General features: G+C 39.4%; 3 protein-coding genes across 3 annotated transcripts; 2 read left to right on the top strand and 1 right to left on the bottom strand.

Moving 5' to 3' along the window:
* Positions 1-1,616: 1,616 nt before the first annotated feature.
* Positions 1,617-5,398, bottom strand: LOC308166631 (uncharacterized protein; the record flags this gene model as incomplete). The annotated part of the gene is made up of 4 exons (XM_080540959.1): positions 5,301-5,398; positions 3,997-4,124; positions 3,448-3,576; positions 1,617-1,637 (listed from the first exon to the last, which is right to left on the bottom strand). Exons 1-4 carry the CDS (start codon positions 5,344-5,346, stop codon positions 1,617-1,619), a joined length of 324 nt encoding a protein of 107 aa, XP_080397085.1. The 5' UTR covers positions 5,347-5,398.
* A 779-nt stretch (positions 5,399-6,177) lies between these two features.
* cd83 (CD83 molecule) lies at positions 6,178-7,759 on the top strand (the record flags this gene model as incomplete). Its single annotated transcript, XM_080540957.1, has 5 exons — positions 6,178-6,217; positions 6,505-6,641; positions 6,935-7,169; positions 7,380-7,486; positions 7,604-7,759. The coding sequence occupies 5 exons, from the start codon at positions 6,178-6,180 to the stop codon at positions 7,757-7,759; spliced, it is 675 nt and encodes a 224-aa protein (XP_080397083.1).
* A 2,216-nt stretch (positions 7,760-9,975) lies between these two features.
* On the top strand, positions 9,976-20,841 carry cfap418 (cilia and flagella associated protein 418; the record flags this gene model as incomplete). The annotated part of the gene is made up of 6 exons (XM_080540177.1): positions 9,976-10,124; positions 10,641-10,740; positions 11,216-11,280; positions 14,891-14,956; positions 15,633-15,728; positions 20,020-20,841. The coding sequence occupies 6 exons, from the start codon at positions 9,976-9,978 to the stop codon at positions 20,177-20,179; spliced, it is 636 nt and encodes a 211-aa protein (XP_080396303.1). The 3' UTR covers positions 20,180-20,841.
* Between the last annotated feature and the right edge of the window lie 36 nt (positions 20,842-20,877).

Genomic DNA, 20,877 nt, shown 5'->3' with positions numbered 1-20,877 from the left:
TCAGGGGTGCACATAACTTTTTGGGGCCAGTGCTCAGAGGAGCACCTAGGGATGCTGCTTGGTGCTCCCCGAGCTCACGAGTCACGACCCGTCCCACAGGATGGATAAAAAAGGGATACATGGATAACTTATATTAGCAAAACGACATTTATTCAAAAATAAGATGAACGAACAAATGATTGTGTGCAAAACAAAAGAAACAAATGAAAAATCAAATGACTGCTCTTTAAGCATGAAAGTCTGTCAGACTCCTTTAAACACAATGAAATCAACTGACATCTCTTTAAGCACTAACTGAATGTCTGTTCTTTAAATACAATGAAATCAACTGATATCTCTTTAAGCACTGCTCTGTTCTGTAAACACTGAAATCAACTTTCAACAAAAAGTTACAGCCTAAGCATTTACTTATGCTACAAGCTTAATCATCATCATCATCACTGCTCTCTTGACTGTTGTTAATACTGTCCTCAATTTCAACCATGGTAGAGGATGTTGTAGGCTATCACTTTAAATAGCTCATTATTTTGATTGTGCAACAAAGTCTTTTTTTTTCTTCTTCTAATATAATTCCCAACCATATTTCCTGGGTCAGGGGTCGAGGTGTGATAATGAAGCTGTAAAACAAACGTCTGAACGTTTGAAAGCTTCAGAGAAAAGAAACGTGAAGTGCCTTGGTGTTGTTTTTCCTTTTAGCGACGAGTCGTTCGGGACTGAATTTTCACGTGTCGGCGTGATAACCATGCGATGCGCGATACGCGGAATGAAAGTACAAGTTACGATACTTTCCGAATGTTTTCGTGAGGGGAGTCGCCGTGGTCGTCGTCGGTGGGTACATTGTGGTCATGAAAGGATATGGTATTGGTATTAACGGGCAGTCAGCAGTTAGCAGTAGGAGTTTTGAGGAAGTCAATTCCTCTCCCAGCGCTTCCAGCTGTTGGTGCGCAAGAGCGCGTTCATGCCGCTGATCCTCCGCGCAACATGCATTTTGGCGACGCATGCGCACTGGCGCACCAGTTATGTGCACCCCTGATTATGGTGTAAGTCATTCAATTCAATTAAACAGCTTTATTTGGGTCTTGAAGGCCCTCTTCATATAATTTATTTACATTATTTTGCAACAAAACTCACATGACAAGTTTTCTGTAATTGCAAATGACAATGTTATCATTGAAACATCACCATCATCATATGACACGGCCTGGTCAATTGGTCCGCAAGTTGGCAGCCGATTTAATGTTCAGACCTTTATTTGTAAAAAAAGAAAAAACCTAAATACATTTCAGCATTGTTGAAAATCAATGATTCACTCGCTAGTCAACTAACACAGCTTGTTTTGTGAGCCTGCTAACAATGTAAAGTAGTGTTATAGTTAACAAGGTAGCAGTGGGGATTACTCCCTGAATCCATTGCATTGCAGTATTTTGGTTTGACTAGCGAGTTTGTGTTGTGATTTTCAACAATGTTGAAATGTATTTCCATGTTTCAAAATAAAAGTCTGAACATTGTGATTGGTTGCCGACTTGTGTACCCCTTTCACCAGACCGTGTCACATATTCTCTCTAAAAATAACATCCAATATAAGGCACTGAACAAAGATATTGGATATTACAGCATCAATACTTGTATTGCATTACCTGACAAGAAGAGAAGAGAGAGTGGACACTGGTCATTATCAAACGTTTTTTTTGCAAACCCTTAATGTCTACACAAAAGTAAATTATACATAATGTAAAGAATATGCACTCAATAGTATAAAATAGTACAAATACATGATGGCAGCAGACATACAGTATTAGAATAGACTAAGCGCTTTGAGTTGCATTTCATGTACGAAAGGCGCTATATAAATAAAGCTTTACTTACTTACTTACTTACTTACTTACTTACTTACTTACTTACGGTACTTACTAAGCATAGACAGTGCTTGTGTTTAAAAGGAATAAGAGTATTGTAAAATGTTCCTGTTGTGAGGTGATAATTGAGAATTCAAGAAGATGTATTCTTATTAAGTGTGAACACAGGGGGAAGTTTCTCCCTGAAATCTCTTCTAGCTTATTGTGAGGGAATGTGACACAACATTTCAGAGAAATGTATTTAAATACCATATGCAAACTGTAAAGAGCATACATTCAAATGTTTTATACATTTTCTTACATTCAACGGTATGTAAAAAAACAATTTGACACCGATTTGGTCCCAAGGCATATTCGTGAAGATTGGCTTGTAATGGACAGAAGTGCCAAGTTCACAGCTTTCATGCCACATTCACACAGTAATTAACAGTCATTTTGAAATAAATAGGTGTACATATTAAATATTTAAATAAGACTACATAGCTATATAGTGAGGCAATGCAGTTTTAAGTTTAAACTGAAACATTACGGGCCGGTTTCACAGACAAGGCTTAAGCCTAATCCTAGACTAAAAAACATCTTCAATGGAGATTTTACATTGAAAGTGTGATTTAGTCCAGGACTAGGCTTAAGCCTTGTCTCTGAAACCGGCCCGTACATGTTGTAGTGGTGGCTGAATGTCTCAAATAAATGTCTTGTCTAAGGGAAGGAAGACAAGAAGCTTATTACAGTACTGGGACAAAAGAAAGGTCAGAAAGTGCATAGAACACAGAAAGCAGTGTCACTAAAAGCATACATACAGTATTACAGTAGGGTAATTCTAGCCATATGGTCATGGTTCCCTTTTGAGAGATGAAGCAGCATCAACCTGAGACAACAGTATGTCAGTAACAACCTGATGTCAGTGTGTTCCTAATAGCTTAAGTTCTTAGTTGATATGACGAGGTAAACTTCACTGGCCGAATAGAAGCGTAAAAAGGAGGTCATGTGGTTTCCTTGGAGACCAAGATCACTGCATCCCTGCTCATCATCTACTGTACGATCCAAACAACCCAAAAAGCCAGAAATGTATGGACTGAAAAAAAAAACATGAGAGGAAAGTTATTTCTTGGCACATAGTGAAAGAGGAAAGGTTTCTTGGCACATTTCAAAACCTCTCATTATAGGTCATCCACATAGGAACAGCACAACTTTAGTCTAACCATCAAGTAGGGTTGATAACTGCCTGTTTGTGGTATCCAATGTCATGCATTGGCTAAAGAGAAAAACACTATACTTACTATAACAGACACGTTGATCATTGGTGGCTGAGTTAGGAGCTTCAGCAGAAATAGCCTGATTGCGGCCTATCCCTAATAAAGAGCAATATGATGACAACAAGGCTAGCTATGAAGACCCATTAAACATCCAATTAACATCAGAGAAACTCTTACCAACAAAGTGGTGCCTGCTTTCCTTTACTGGTTCCTCCTATTAAAAAAATGTGGAGAGATAGAAAATGGTTATACTAGGATGGTACTATAGACAATTAGACAAATAGACAAATTAAAGTGAAAGTGAAATTCAATAGCATCAACATAACGTGACCTACGTCCAGGCACTCAACAGTGAGTGTAACACCAGCAGTACAATCGTGCTTGGTCAAGGTGATTTTTCCAGAGGACACTTCTGCACATGAATTCAGGCATTCCTTTTTGTTATTGTTGTAGGTGGCAATGACCTGCAGTGAGAATGTGTTGGGAATGTGTCATCATGCTTTAATCAATTGTGTGTCATTAGCCTATACCCTACATTAGCCTATACCCTACATTATGTAAACCAGCTCCTTTCCCTTCTTTTTTTTTAAAGTTTTTTTTTTCTCCAGTTTTTTTCTTTCCTAGCACCAGGGGAGCCCCCCCTCCCAAATTTCGTTGTTTGGTACCTGTACTATATCAATGACAATAAAGACCATTCATTCATTCATTCATTCATTCATTCATTCATTCATTCATTCATTTACCATATGTATTTCAGTAAAATGACAGTAACTGATATGCTTACTGACACCTGGTCATACGCAGATGTCGAAATAATGTAATGCTAATATATGACAAGGCATTGTATACCTACAGTATGTGTCATGAATGTTGTCAATGCTTACCATATTCCCCAGGGTCCAGGTCTGTAGACATTGTGGATCATTTCCAGATGCCTCAAGCAGCATAACTGCATCCTTGCCACATGTGTATTGGTTCTGCTGCTCCTCCACCAGGGCAGAGGACAACATGACTGTAAAGAAAAGAGTAAAGAAAGAGTAAGAGGCATGTCCTGTAACATTTATGGACACTCTCTTTCATTTGAAGTACTGTACATAAAGAGTTTTCTATTAGTAGTTAGAGTTCACCATATTGAGCTACTTTCATAGAATGGTGGGACAGGCGAGTATGGAAAGGGAAATTGATCAGATTGTTCCTGAAGCCAAATGCAGGCCTATTGCGACAGGAAATACCCCCCTGGTTGTAGTGTGTACTGGTGTCAGTGGCTTTGATTCCTCTTGTGTTTTGAATCACTTTAAACCGTACTCTTACCTTCTACATTGCTAATTGAACTCTAATTTACTTTACTTTACTTTAATTTGCTTATTAACATTCATTTGCTCTCCTTTTTATAGAGAGTAATTTTTAGTTAAACAGTTTCACGGAAATCTGTTTATTTTTGCAGGTATACATCTTGTTTTATTTATATTCTTCCGACCGCCTCTTGTTCTTGTCCCCCGGTTCTATTTAATTTTACTCCCCAGATAAGATTTGGGGACATAACATGTACTATTATCACTTTTTTAAAAATAATTATTATCTTGAATTATATTGCCTTATTGTCTTGTGTTGCAATGTCAGGAACCGAAGCCTAAGAATTGTACTCTGTGTAATGTGACATAACATTAAACTTGAAACTTGTAAATCACACCTGTGATAACGGTTGGGGGGGATTTCCAAACGATATGGACCGCGTTCGTAAATGAGCTCTGAGAGCGCCAGAGCGTCCACGTGACTGCCTCTTTGTCCAATCAAATTACTTGGTCCCTTTATGACGTTGAACCCAGTGTGCGCTCCGGCGAATTTACGAACGCAGCAGGCATGATGGTGAATCTCAATATGAAATGTATTTTATTTACAGCTACAAACGACTATTATTAGCATACATTAGATATGGCATTTGTAGTTTTAAAGCCGTCTACTGATGCCTGACATATCTCCACGTGCGCTGTAGGCAATTAGCCTACACATCACGCGTGTACAAACTCACTGATGCAATGTAGCTGACACTGATGCAATTACATTTACATCCTGAAAATGTCCATGCAAAAATATAAATAACTTAGGCTACAGTAAACATAGATCATTGAGATTTTCCTGTCCAATGCATTTTTAAAAGATAGAAAATGCTAAAGAATAACCAACTTACCAAAGCACAGTAAGAATACTTTTAAAGATACTTCTATTCTCGCCATAATGATCCACTTGCTGCCGTCTCCGGACTCTGACTGACTGACTGACACAGAAAATAAGGTCCGTATGGTGAGGCTACTTGAAAAGACACTGATGTAACACATCTCATGTGACACTGGCGTAAATTATGCCTCTTGCTACAAAGATTGATAGGAGTTTGTCAGTCAGACCCCACATTTTGTCTAATTGACTGTTTTGAAATAATACTGTCAAATCCTACACGCTCCGGTAACGTTTCAGCCTCCCTCCGACACCGTATGAAATAAAATAATAACATATTATTTCTCATAAACAACATCCGGGAAACGATGACGACTCCTCGCGGAATTTCCCGGGGATTCCCTGTGCTTGGGATATTCCATGCTCCAATCTAACCGAGCCTTTTGCTTCCTAAATAAACACATTGTGACCCCCTAGCCGTTAATAATGAGCCTACTCGCTTTATCTCCATTATGCTAAATTACACTGATATATATCACATTTCTGCAGTCTGTCTGAAAAGGTGCGCGACAATGTCTCCATTCACTCAACTCTCACTTTGAAGTTCTCCCGTTGTTCCTTTTGAACGTGCATAGTTAGATATTTGTTTGCAATGTTCCAACATTTCTATAAGAAAATAAGTGCCAGGTTTAAGAGCATATTTATTTTACAACGAATACCAAAGTGAGATGGAGCTCGTGGTATCGGCTTGCAAATGACACGAGAGAGAACGCCTTCTTGTTTGGGAAATCCCCTATGTTCTGCTTTCATGTTATAAATACAGAAGACACGCGTTACATTTGAGAGTTTCATTTTGTCCGTTCGTATTGCCTGCTGCTCTTTTGCGGTCCGAAATGCCTTCCCTGGTTCTTCGCGTTCTCGTAGGCCTACTTGGTGAGTTTAAATGTTCTATAGACATTGTTACAATGAATGAATGAATGAATGAATGAATGAATGAATGGTCTTTATTGTCATTAATATAGTACAGGTACCATACAACGACATTTGGGAGGGGGGGCTCCCCTGGTGCTAGGAAAAATAATACTAAAAACAAGAAGGGGAAAAGAGCTGGTTTACATAAATAAAGGCTATACACTATCCACTATACTATACTGTACAACAATGCCAATGTTACAGTGTTACAATCTTGTCAACGTTACTTTTACCTTGTTCTTCTGTAGCTGGAGGAATATGTGCGCAAAGTTTAGAGGATGTTGAAGAACTGGAGTCGATATGTGGCATGGACTCGGTTCTGAGATGCAATGCCAAATCTAAATGCACGCCTGGAGTACAGTATCGAGCTGTAAGGTGGTACAAGGTATGTATTGTCAACATCAGTTACATCAACAGTTAACTAAGTATACTGTCATGTAAACAGACTTATTTTTTAATCTTAGTTTACTGTAAATCTGTATCAGTTTTCCATCTACAGAGAATCATTTAACTACATTTTCTTTGGGCTTCTTTGGGCTCCTGTTGAACCTAGCTCTTCCTCATACTGTGTACAATTGATGCCATTTAAAATACCAAAACAATTTAAACAAATCTACACCTCTATTCTTGGGTGAACTGTGAAAGGGCATAGAATGACATTGTACTCTCCTCTCCCAGGTAAGTGAGGAGCCCTCTCATAAACTGAATGGTCTCTTGGCGAGAAACCTATCGCCACCCAACAGCGTCACCCGATGGTACACTGGTCTGGAGCGGGAAGTACAACTGTTGGATGACTCTCTAGATATTCTCCTGCCCAATGTGACCTCGGAAGACAGCGGGAAGTACAGGTGTTTCCTGGCTGCACCTGTCGGAGAGCAGAACCAGATGGGTGACGTCCACCTCAGAGTGGCAGGTGAGTGTGACCCTCCAACATGTATTAGAAAAGATCTGTAACTGTGACATAATGTGTGCTCTCTGGATCAATATCTGTGTGTGATCTGTTTGTTTTCTGTAATTACAGTATCTATGTGAGTCTCTTAAATTGTCATTATCAACGCTGTTGAATCATCTTCTAATGTCCAATGATCCTTAAGGATTTGTGGGATGTTTCCCCCTGTTGCAGGTTGTCCTGACAATAAATCCACAGACCAATCGGAACGAGGGGATATATTCCTGCTTCTTGCTATGGTGCTCCTTGTGGTGGCATTACTGATATTCACCATCAGCTATGTGAGTTAGACTTACTGCAGATCAACTCTATGTAATGTAACATTATGGTTGGTGATGCCCTCTGTCATTTATCTTTCAAATAACTTATCAAGTTCCTTGCCCTCATCTCTCTCATAGATCACCCTGAAGAATGTATTAATTCAAAGGAACAAGCGAAACCCACAGGAACCACTTCTGGATGCACCCCTCGAAAAGAAGGATTTGATATTGATCTATACTCTAGGTTCAAATTGGGAGGGAAAAGCTGCCAAGGTGAAACATTTTTGTGTGTGACACCCTGTCCTGCTAGTTTGGACTCTGAGAACAGGCTTACTGGAAGACGAGGGGAGAAAGTGCAGGACGCAGAAGGAAACTTCAGGCTGATTACCTATACATACCAGGAGGCAAGTCTGGTATTGTAGAGGAGCCATAGTGCAGGCTTTTGTTCCAATAATGTAAAAAAAATGCTTCAGATGGGTGGCTAACTTGGCTATAGGTTGGCATCGCACAGTGCTAGTGTTTTCACTTTCCCTGAGACCAGAAACGCTAATGCACCCAGCCAATTGGACACATTGTATTCTACTGTACTCTGCATGCCAAAAGTCCTGCCCTCTCTGTCACTGTAAGGAATTTCTATTTTGAGCACACAAACCATAAACACTGTTCTATCTCTATGGATTTAACCATCTCCCCATCCCATAGAACCCATAGGTGTTCAAGTGCAAGGCTGGAACAAACTATCAGTGTATCAGAACTGTCAGTGTATCCTCCCTCCATACCTCTACTGGCTGCACACTCAGGACTTCAATTTAGCTTTTTTGCACTACTGATGTTTACACATACCATATTTATTATATTGGTCTCTAATTGTTACATACAGTATATGTAACATACCTCAAGACTACAGTAGGCTTGCAGCCAATTCAATTATGTCATCAATTAAGAAAAAGAAAAAAATCAAAATGCATGACAACTGAGATTTTGTCTTCTTGAAGGCACTGCAAGGTCTTGCATATGCGTGTAACCACTAGGTATACAGCATTTAGCAGCTCTTGTTATGCTTTCCGGTAGGACACAGTACAACGAGAACGCTAATACAGGTTGGTCTTAAGAACCATTGTTTTTTTTGTTGATGGCAGCAAGACAGCCTGTCTAATCCAGAGCAGATATATTAGTGAAAACATATCTGCCTTTATGATCATATTTCACACTAATATTTACAGAGCGGTACATATGCTGTAAATATAAAATGTGACTTTTTGTTATGTAAATGAAAACCCTTATAATTGTTGTCATACTGTTTATTGTGCATCAATGTTTTTGGATGTTGTTTTTAAGAGCTCTGTTGATGAGTAAAGGGAATTGTATAACAATGGCAGTGGATTAAATTATTTAGATTTGTATTGACAATGACATAAGTAAAGTAAAAACATTGCCTCAAATTGCCTTCAATTTGAAAACAAAAACAATAATTTTTATTATTTATTATTAGATATTTTGTAATAATATTTTTTTTACCTGTACTATTTTAATGCCTTAATAACAATACACCATTGAGTGCACCCTCTGTAAGAATTGTATGAGTTAAATTGCGCAGTAAGTCTAGTGGATGAAGTTCTGTAGAGATACTGTATATCATTTCACCAATAAATCAGACACTGCATAAAATGCCCTGTGTGTCTTTACATTCAATGTAGTGTTTCAACACCTGGGGACATTTAATTGTCTTTAACCCCAGCAATAATAATAATAATAAGAATAAGAATAATAAGAATAATAGTGGAGCCTGGATGTTGCACAGTGGCTTGACACTTGACACATAACAGTCTGGTTCCTATATTTTGTGAAAAGCGGTAGTAGTGTTTTGTTGATGTCATGAGTTGTGATAAAACACATGAATTGATTGTTGGACAATCATTCTACTCGACCAAGAATACATACTTTGTGAGCTTAGAATGATAAGGTTCTATCTCCGTTTAGGGCAGTTCAGAGATATTGAGCGTCAACGTATTTACATTCCATTAATTATGTTTTGTGAGATGGAACCTTTGTATTTTATGAATTACTAACTAAAACATTTCAACATTTTAAAAATAACACCACACAGGCATTAATAAACACCTAATGGATCAGATTATGTAAAAAAAACTCAATTTTGACAAAAATGGAGATAGAAACCTTATAATTCTAACGTCACGACTTTACACTGTAAGTACATAAACTATTTTATCGGTCTCAAAGCTATAAGTTGTCGTGGCCGAGTGGTTAAGGCGATGGACTAGAAATCCATTGGGATCTTCCCGCGCAGGTTCGAATCCTGCCGACAACGAATCTTTTCTGCATCTCCAGACGGGACACTTAGAAACGTTAACCAGCTTTATTTGAGCATTGTTCTATTAACACGCTTGCCTTTATTGCGGAATTTGATATATCGATAAACCTGCATATTTATAAACTCTTGTAATATAGTAGCGCTAACACTGAATCAGCTGCTGTGGCTACTAGTAGTAATGGCGGACGATTTGGACGAATTGCTGGATGAGGTTGAAACAAAGTTTTGTCGCAATGTTTCTCTGATGCCACAACAAGCGCATTCAGATGCACGTACCGCTGCTGGGACATGCTTGAAGAATACTCAGGGGATAGAAAGAAAACACTGGTACCGTACACTACTACAAATGCTAGCTAGCTAGTGTTGTGACATTAGCTTCGCCTAGCCAGCTTAGCTGTATGTGACAAACGGGTTAACGTTAGCTGGCTAACATGAAGCTATTGGATTATGACTGAAGTATATTGGCTTTGTAGCTTGGAAGCGTTTTTCCACGCGAACCCCTCAAACGTGTTATGTAGTTATATAAACAAGTGATATGTACCTGTTTGCAAAATGCTGAACGCACAGCTAGCTGCCAGCTACACAGATTATTATTATCATCGTGCATTTTAGCTAGTTAGTAGTGTTGTTAGCCAGCTAACGGGGGTATAGCTCAGTGGTAGAGCATTTGACTGCAGATCAAGAGGTCCCCGGTTCAAATCCGGGTGCCCCCTCATTTCCCAAATTTCGTTGTGTGGTACCTGTACTATATCAATGACAATAAAGACCATTCATTCATAATGTGAACTAGCAAGGGAGCTACGGAGATGTGAGAATTGGATATGCTTTTCTCCCCTCTCCTAGTGCCACCAAGTCTGACACACACAGAAACAGAGACAGTGGAGATATAGACGCCCTTCTTGAGGACATACTTGATGACGACTATGATTCCCTCGATCTAAACGTGAGTCAAATCGTATCGTCTGTAAGCAGTTTTGCCTTTTACAGGGTATCCGCGGTGTCTTGAAAAGTATTAAAAGTTGATAAATCAAATTTGGGCAAATCAAGACCCTTAATAAGTATTAAAAAGTCTTATCACGATTTTATGAGGTCTTGAATTTTTTGGGTATTTTTCTGAACTAGACTCTGTCCAAAGAGTTTGAGTCCTAAAAACGTTTAGTAAAAGTTCGTGAATGTATTAGTTTTATTAAAAAAACAAAGATGACTTACAGCTCGAAGTGGCGGTGAGGTCTGGAAAAATATTGACAAGGTCTTTAAAAAGTCTTAGAAAGGTATTGAAATTAACCTCAAGATTCCTGTATATACCCTGATTTAGCTGGGGCACGACTGAGCAAACGTGTGTCACATTCATAGCGTGTAAGGGTTTACTATTTGTGTGGTCCGTTTAATGAATCTTTGACCTTCTTATGAATTTGCAGACCGGAAATCTTCCTGAAACAGCAAATACTGTGAAAAAGTCGTTGCCACAATCAACAAGGAGAAGGTACATGTGCCCAAAAAAATCATGAAACATATATTGGTTGCCTAGTTCATATTGTTGGTTCTGTCAGACATGTAAGTTGTCGTGGCCGAGTGGTTAAGGCGATGGACTAGAAATCCATTGGGATCTTCCCGCGCAGGTTCGAATCCTGCCGACAACGTGATGTTTTTAAATCAGCTTGATATACAACTTTGGAATAAGGCTATGGTACTGTACCCTTAAAAGGTTCATAGACATGTATTGAGTGGATATAATACACTTACCAAACTTCTGGGGCCTTGTCTTGTTGAGCTGGTTTGAAGCTTACTGTCAAATGTTTGTTTTGTCTCCTGCTAATAGAGCTTCACAGTTATTGAAACATGGCAAGTGCAGACTCCGTCAAGGTGTTCCATAGTTACGGTAATTAACTGACAACATGATTACAATGGCTGTGTTCGGAATAGCGTACTAGCATACTACTCATACTAGATATGACGTAGATTTTGAGTATGTAGTACGTTCACACTGTACACTAGTATGCGATATTTGAGTATGCGAGAAATTTAGTAGGCGAGCAGTTACTTCCTGGAAAATTGAAGTCGGTTACGATGGACACTAGCTCGGGTCCTATTTCCCAAAATGCATTTCGCGTCCAGGGTTGCAGAGTTGCGTCCAGGGTTGCCAGATGGGGCGGGTTACCGCCGAATGGGCTACTTGATTTTAAGGTTATAGAAAGTTTAGGCTGTAAATTGTCATTTTAATTTGATAATGGTTGTGGTAATTTGGTTTGGTAATTTGATTGGACAAGAGGCATTCCATGAGTGCTGATCATATTTCCAGGGCGAATCTATGAACGCAGCTAGCGAACAGAAGACGCAAAAAATCGTCAGATCAGATATATAAACGGGTTATTTTGGTAAACTGGACACATTTTGGGAATATATGTGGTTACTTTCTCGCCTGAAAACATATTAAAACGTCATAAAATGACATGTTAACACTTGTAAAGCCAAAATTACATATTTTAGCTAATGGAGGTTTAAAATGGAGGTTTAAATTCGCCGCTCCCGGTGAAATGCATTCTGGGAGGCAGTATGCATAGTGTGTAAATAGTCGGCTGGTTTTCACATACTTATTATGAATTTAGTAGGCAGTATGCAGTATATACTCACTGAGTATGCTAGTATGCAGTATGCTAGTATACCATTCCGAACACAGCCTTAGTATGGATATAGACTCACCACAGTGCATGTCAGTTGTCGTGGCCGAGTGGTTAAGGCGATGGACTAGAAATCCATTGGGATCTTCCCGCGCAGGTTCGAATCCTGCCGACAACGTCATGTTTTAATTCCTGCTAACCAACACTTGTATCCTTGTCACACCTGTTGCGAGAGACTGAAGTACTGTTAGTGGTATTTTTCTCTGCCCTTTAAACTGAGAATTTAATGGAGTAAGACATGTCACAGTGAAACCCTGTAAGCACCGCTTCACAGTTATTGAATCAAGTTACAGTAGTAGATGGATGTATAGTATACTTACCAAACTTCTGGGACCTCCTTGAACAGGTTTGAAGCCTACTGACCAAGATGTTGTTTTGTCTGCTGCTAACAGAGCTACACCGTTATTGAAGCAGCTCAGGTGACAGTAGACTCCCTCAGATGTTCCCTGGTTAAGGCGATTGATTAGAAATCCATTGGGGGCCCTGCAACGCTCTGGATACAGGCTCTGTACTCTGGATATAGGTTGTCATGACCAAGTGGTTAAGGAGATGGACTAGAAAGGTTTGAATCCTGCTGACAACGTGTAGTTTTAAAACCTGCTAACCTGTCTGACAGGTGTCACGCTAGACTGAAGGACGGTGGCAGCTCCCACCCTTTGGAACTCTCTCCCCTGACAGTGATCCGCAATGCCCCTACCCTGGACACCTTCAAATCATCCCTCAAAACGTATCTGTTTACTAAGGTCTTTGGCCCCTAGTCTCGTTCTGTCACTGTCGCTGTCTTTGTTTTCTTATTTTTCTGTTCTGTCTGACTTTCTGTCTGTAAAATCTGTAAAGCGTCCTCCTTGGGTTTGAGAAAGGCGCTATATAAAACCAAGTTATTATTATTATTATTATTATTATTATTATTATTTAGGCCTATGTCTTCCATTGAAATAGTGAGCAAAAAGAGAATCCTGAAATTTGATTTCAGTGGACAGAAGGAAGGCATCCCAAAGAACAAAAATGTAATAGCAGGCTGATATCCAACTTTGCAACTTTGGTGCCCTTAAAACTAGAAGTTCATAGAGTAAGACATGTATTGATTGGACATAATATGGTACACTTATCGAACTTCTGGGGCCTCCTTGAGCTGGTTTGAAGCCTACTGACTAATAGACCTTCACAGATATTGAACAATGGCAAGTGACAGTAGACTCCCTCAGGTGTTCCCTGGTTAAGGTGATTGATTACAATTCCATTAGGGCCCTGCATTGCTCTGGATACAGGCTCTGTAATCCGGATATAGGCTATCATGGCCAGGGGGTTAAGGCGATAGACTAGAAAGCCATGAGATCTTCCTGCGCAGGTTTAAATCCTTCTCTCTCAGAGTGTTAAGTGAGAGTTATTGTGGTTTGGGTGATGGACTAAAAACAGTGCAATCTTCCCTTGCATGTTTGAGTCCTGCTGATAATGTGCTTCTTTGAATTCTACAAACCAACACGAATGGGTTCTTTCATGTGTTTTGGTAGATTGGAACTCTGATTGGAACTCCCTAAAAGTCCTCGACTAAATCACACTTTCAATGCAGATTCTCCATTGTAATACATTTTTAAATCTAGAACTAGGCTTATGCTTAGTCTTGGTCCCATGAACACTTTTGTATATGGCTACCAAGGGAGTAAGGAGCCGAAGGTCATCCCTGAAATTGGATTTCATTGGACAGGGGACATCTCCACACCTAGAAATAGAGATTATATTATTTCGCAAATGTTTTTTGTGCCATAAAACTCTTGGCTTAATGGAGTAATACATGGATTTATTATAGGACATACAATAGTGCATACCTGTTTACAAATGTTAGGTCTAGTTCATGCCAATGCCAGTGACTGTGTGTCTGTGTCTAGTGCATGCCAATGACTGTTATCAATGTCATTGTTGGTTACTTTCTTGTTGGGTGATTAAGGTGTTGGACTAGACTTCCGTTGGGGTTCCTCCTTTGACATGTTTGGTGTACATGTGCATTATATGAACAAAACAAAGTATGTTGCGGCTGAGTGGTTATGGCAATAGACTAGGAATCTATTGCGATCTTCCTGCACAGGTTTGAATCCTGCTGAGAAACTAGTGGTTTTGTCTGCTGGTACTAGTACTAACTGTGCCATGTTGCCTGTGGTTACTGGTCGTTGATCTCTTCTCCCATCACTCTGTCATTATTGTTCACTGCAACATATAGGCCTAACTGCTATGCAGTTTTACTCGTGTTCACCCCATCATTTGTTCATTAACATTTCACTCTGGGTAATACAACATAACAATACCACTATGCTATGATGTGCATCTCTACAACATGCTTTACAATATCATTCTAAATGTTTTACATTGTTATTAAGTGAAACCCAAATCTTGAGTTCCTGTTTGTTTTTATATGCGCAGGTGTTGTCCAGTCTTCGTAGGTGGAAGCTCCATCGCAAATGGCGTAGGAACAGCTATCTCGCAAAGGTAATACCCTGGAATGAGAAATTATTCCAGCTGCAGCCGTTTAGCTTATTAGTGGAATGAGAGGGATCGCAGCAGTCAAGATGTAGTATAGTTAGGCTGCATTTTCACAGCAGGTCGTAATGCCTATTTCCAATTTAGTGCCTATATCTGATAACCCATATCTGATACCTGTCCTTACACTTGTAACATTTGAAAGGACCTGCATGCACACATCGAAAATGAAAGTAAACAGACAGCCAGGACTTGCAATCTACGCAAACGAGACAGAAATTATAATCCCTTTTATATATATTATAATATAATATATTCCAAAGTATGTTTAGAGGTCTGCAAAATATTGCGCACATTTTAAGGCGGAAAAGAAAGAGGAGAAAGTGAGGAGAAAGTGAGTGAAACTCACGTCAAACGTCATCAAAATGCGAAGACCATCGTATTTTCAATGACGTGCAAATCGGAATTGAGCATTAAATGCGAAATGACACATTATCAGATTCGTATCTGATTGAGGCCGGCATGAGATTGAGGCCTGAATCGGATCTGAGAATATCAGATTCAATGTGCTTTTTTACTGCATGTAACTGCATGTTACATATCCGATCTGTGCCACATCTGAATTGTGTCACTTCGTGTTTGTGTGTGTGTGTGTGTGTGTGTCATGTGTGTCATGTGCCAACAGGTCATGTGACCAGTTGAGGTGCACTTCCTGTGATTTCCGTGTGGCCATGTTTGATGGACATGAGTGGGATCCCTCCTGCAATTATCTATTTTTCAGGTGAGGCTTACTTCATTAGATCTAATGCATGTGTACAATGTGTCACCTCAGTTACATTGTCACCCCGTGCATATTGATAATTAGTCTTTTCATTTGTGAGGCTTTGGTCATTGTTGTCTTGCACACATCTTTTTTTCTTGTAGTCACAAGTGATTGAAGTGCACATTTCTTTAAACTGTCTGTCAGAAAAGCAAGGTTCTACTGGCTATAGGGGGCGGCTGTGGCTCAGGAGGTAGAGCCGCTGTCTAATGATCGCAAGGTTGGCAGATCGGCGGTTCGAGCCCCGGCTGACCACATGTCGAAGTGTCCTTGGGCAAGACACTGAACCCCAAATTGCTCCCAGTGAGCGGCCCGGCGCCTTGAAGGCGCTATATAAGTGCAGTCCATTTACCATTCCATTTACTGACCTTTCGTTAATTGGTCAGAAGAGGGCAGTGTTGGAGTTCAAGTTTGAATCCTGCTGACAATGTGCAGGTATTTTAGCTGCTAACTAGCACTAGAATCATAGCAGTGGGGTATGTATGTCATGGAATTGTCATGGAATGCAACATAGCAAGTCAATCATACATAATTGCCTTTTGGAATGCCTCTGTTTCAATATTGTCCAGTGAGGTCTGCAGTGAAATGGAAGACTGCATAACAGCGCTGATGTAACTTAGAGGCCGTGGGTGGGTGGTGGAGTAAACACCATGACAGGAAATCAATATCAGCTCTAATTGGGCATCACTGGTGAAAGTCCTCTTAAAAAAATCAGACAAGGGTTGTGTTAATTTAACACAAATGTTTCAAAACACTTGCTCGTTCGGTGATTACTGATAAAGACATAATATTGAGATTTGTTGCTCCAATTCATCTGTTCAAAAGAAAAATATAATAGTAGGCTAGTTAGTTCAAGTTTATTTCGAACAGCAGACCAGGTACATTGGGATACCATTTTTTAATTTTATTTTATCCACATGGTTAAGCTGTCCGAAAGGGAATAGGAGGAAGCAAGGCTTATTTGTCCTATCCCCATTCACACACTACAATTACCGTAGCGTAGGTTTACAACAATAGTAGGCTATATAATACATAAGACTTTGTGGGTATAGTGTAGCAACCTTATGGGATTAAGCAGGATTAATCAAATACAATTTGGATTAGTTATTGCATAAAACCCCAAAATATGCCCAACCACACTGGGGATCACATCACAGTGACCCTAGTTTGGTCCTATGGGTGTTTACACCCTCAGCCCTAACTATACTAAACCCTATAGCAGTTTGTTTTTCTGCACCATATGGCATCTGATATTATGTCAATATGTTGGCACTCAGACGGGAGCTTTCTAAAGGGACACAGATGATGTGCTTGGAGAATGTCTTGTCCTTGAGTGACTCACCTTTTTTGACTCATACCTTTTAATACATTTGTGTTGAAGTCATCCTGGTTGCACATGGAATGCACTGTTTTGTTTTTGTTTTTAACAATATGTTTATTGTTTTTCAGTTCGCAAAATCACATCAAATTGTACAACAGTACAAAACACAGCAAACATTTTTCACCCCGTTCTCCCGCCCATAACCCCATCCCTAACAATTGAAAAGACACACACAAAAAAGGAAAAAACCTAAACAATAAATAAATGATATAACCTAAAGAATATTAATAATAAGTAGTAATAATAATAAAATAAAATAAATTAATATAAAAGGGTGCATTCCTGGTCAATGTACACGATCATAAAGCTACTCTACTCCCCCAGAGCTTGTTCTTGTTGAAGCAAGTTACCAACATTAACATTATGCCTTAAGAAATACTTAAAGGGCCTCCATATATCATCAAAAACACTCTGTTTACGTCTAACAATAAACGTTATCTTTTCCATCGACATATTTGACGCCATTTCTTTAACCCACATTCCAATTCTTGGTCCATCAACATTTTTCCAATTAAGAGCAATTGTACGTTTTGCTTGTAATATACACATGTCTATGAATCTAAACTCTTTGCTTCGTAAATGTGGATTGGTAGGATATATACCAAGAATAAAAAGCTTGGGATCCAATGGTAATTTCTTTGATAAAATTTGATCAACCATATTAATAACATCCTGCCAAAAGGTATTCACTTTCACACATTCCCATACACAGTGGTACAGTGTCCCTCTTGCCTCATTGCACTTAATACAAGTATCAGGAATGTTGTCATTAAACTTATGCAACTTAACAGGGGTTATGTATGTACGCATCAACCATTTATATTGTATCAGTTTCAAGCTACTGCTGATTGTCTGCCTCTGTGCCTCCTATGGAATGCACTTTTATGGAATGTTACATTGTATCTTCTGAATTTTTCTATCTGTGTTGGTTCTGTTTCAGCTCTGGGCATAGATGAAGGGAAAAGGCTACACTTTCTCTTGAGCCCCATAATGACAATATAAAAAGAGACAAGTGTCAAGGGACCCCACTACTCCATCGTAATTGGTGGAATTTTCCTTTAAAATCATTATTAAAAATCTAGTTTTGTGACACCCCATGTGAATGTGCTAACATGCATCTTTGTGACAGTTTTGCAACAGTGGATATCATTGCATACTGCATATGCAACTGTAACACTTTAACAACAATATATTTTTTCAAATGAATGCCGTGCCAGTTATTGAAGCAATGTTGTAAAGCAGATTGGAGTGAATCCATGTACTTTAGTAGTACGTAATTTCTCCCAACAATTCAGCTGCAAAACTGAGAGTACCAATGTTTGCAGGTCAATGTTCTGCCACTGATAAAAGGACAACTTCAGCTACTTGCTTACAGCTACTAAGTACTTACTTCAGCCTTTTGGAAACTCCCCACCCCTGTATAATTATGATGATATACTGTTACTTTTGCTTAGAATGATAAGCAATATAAAAAACTTCACTTCAACTCTTCACAGTGATACCAGGGGCCTCATGTATAGAAAGTACTTTGTACGTAGAAAACCACGTCAACGTAGTGATTTATACAATTTCAACGTGAGTCAATTTGACCGTGGAAACGATCGTAGCTCTACGTCGAGTATTGACCTTGCGTCCACACATTACTTACTGGTTGCTGAGTTATTACAGGCATGTGAGCCGCACTGCCTACTGTAATTCATGCAAGTGGCTCGTAATAAAATGTATGATGTTGTTATCAGCCGAGAAAATGAGTTTAATTCAAGATTTAAAGGAACTGATGTTTATGATTGTATTTCAGTCTTTCTTTATATCCCTCCGGAGCTGCCTATCTCCCCTTCAACATGCCTAGTGAGTTCCACAACGGACCTTGCCCGGCCATGCGCTAAATTATACTGGAGTTTCTCCGGTGTCTGGGAGTGAGCAAAGGGAGTGAGCAATCATGTTTTCAATGTCACCTGATAAGAATAAGACCATTATAAGCAGCACTCGAGTTGATGGCATCCCCCCTGAAATAAAAAAAGTAAAAATCGTCCCCCTTCTAAAACTGCCATCGCCTCTTTCCATATGTCCTTTTATCAATGAACGTGGTATTACTGCTATTTCAAGGTGCGAGGGGGCACGCACACATGCAATGACATTTTTACCAAGTTACTGACACTGAAGTCACTGATGCTGAGGGGATGCTAAAATTGTCCTCATAATATAAAATCCACCATCCCCCCTGATTTTCTTTTACAACTTGAGTAGGTCTACTGAGTATAAGCATTTGCCTGGTTAGTTGTCATGATCAAACGTTACAAATGCAACTTACCGAGAAGCCACTCTTCTCTGCCCTCTCCCGCTTCCAGACGAACGCCTACCCTATATTATAGCACTTGGCTTAATTCAGCCGCTATAACTGAGCCGCTATCACAGGGTGTTAATACAAACCTCATTCACCTGCGTTCAATTCCAAGTATATTTGGTATTTATAGAAGGAAGCACGTATGCAATTTAAAACAAGCGCAGCCCGTTTTATAAATAATGCTTACGTCCATTTAGAAAAATGTGCTTACGTGAAAGTCAAAGATGACGTTCAAGTACTTTTTTAATAAATGAGGCCCCAGGGTTACTGTGCACTATGGCCTGCATGTGTTCTTCCTCAGCCAGTCTACAATGATCAGTTAGAAGAGAGGAGGGACGGGAGCAAAGGAAGGGGTTCCTATTGAAGTGCAACGTAGTCACATACAAGATGACACTGATATATTATTCAGAGGATGCTGAAAAACAATGATAATATATTAAGATAATATCCTGTCAAGGTACCAGTATGTTATGAGGTGTTCATTCCGATTAGTCACTGCTCAGCTGACTGTGTGTGTGCTTTAACAGGAACAATATGCCAGACTGTCAGAAGCTACGAGCCAAGCTGAGGAGGAGGAGAGGGACACGGGCGTACGCCTGCCAGTGCAGCTGGCACTCAGCTCAAGAACCTACCGACCTGAGAGAACTACACCAGCTCAAGTGGGTCTGTGGAAAGCATGATGACTGACAGCCTTGGATCATTAGCCCCCTCCCATTAACTCCCCCCACCACCGCCATTACATACCAATGGTTCCACTATTGTTCTAGACATTATAACACATATTCTTCTGCCTTGTCTTTTTTTCAATCTAGTCCTGTTCTGTGTTTGAATTGAATTGAATCAGATAGGTCTTTCTCTGTCTTTTGGAGATGTGAATGTAGCTAGCTCAGTTTTTTAGAGCAGTCCAAGATGACCAGAAGACCTCATATTTTTGATAAAATAGTTTAAAACAGTTTCAATGTCAATGCAGAGTGTCTATAACCAAAAACGAAGACATTATTGCTTTACCGGGTATACAGTATTTCCTCTAGAATGTCGTCTGTGTTTTCTAATCCCTCTCTCTACCCTTCCCTAATGTTCCGTAAGTTTCCTCTGGTCCTCTTGAGTGGGGCATTCTCTGTTGTAAGGGACTTCTGACCGCCTATGTATGCATTGTGTTTAACATAGAGATGAGTTTGAAGTGCGCTTCCCTATTCATCTTTATTCATCTATTCATTGAAATTAAATATCAACCAAAGACTCGACACTTCCTCTGAGATCCATTTCTGTTAGCAGTGTTGTACAGAACTTGATATATTACATGAATAAAACAAAATATATTTAATGATTAAAATGAAGTTTGGTTATCATAGACATTCATGAGATTTCTTTAGTGATATAGTCAT

Source organism: Nansenia antarctica (genome assembly GCF_963989245.1).
Source record: "Nansenia antarctica genome assembly, chromosome: 10".
NCBI classification, from domain to species: Eukaryota; Metazoa; Chordata; class Actinopteri; order Argentiniformes; family Microstomatidae; genus Nansenia; species Nansenia antarctica.
The sequence above is the reverse complement of the archived record's forward strand: the minus strand, read 5'-3'. Positions and strand labels throughout refer to the sequence as shown.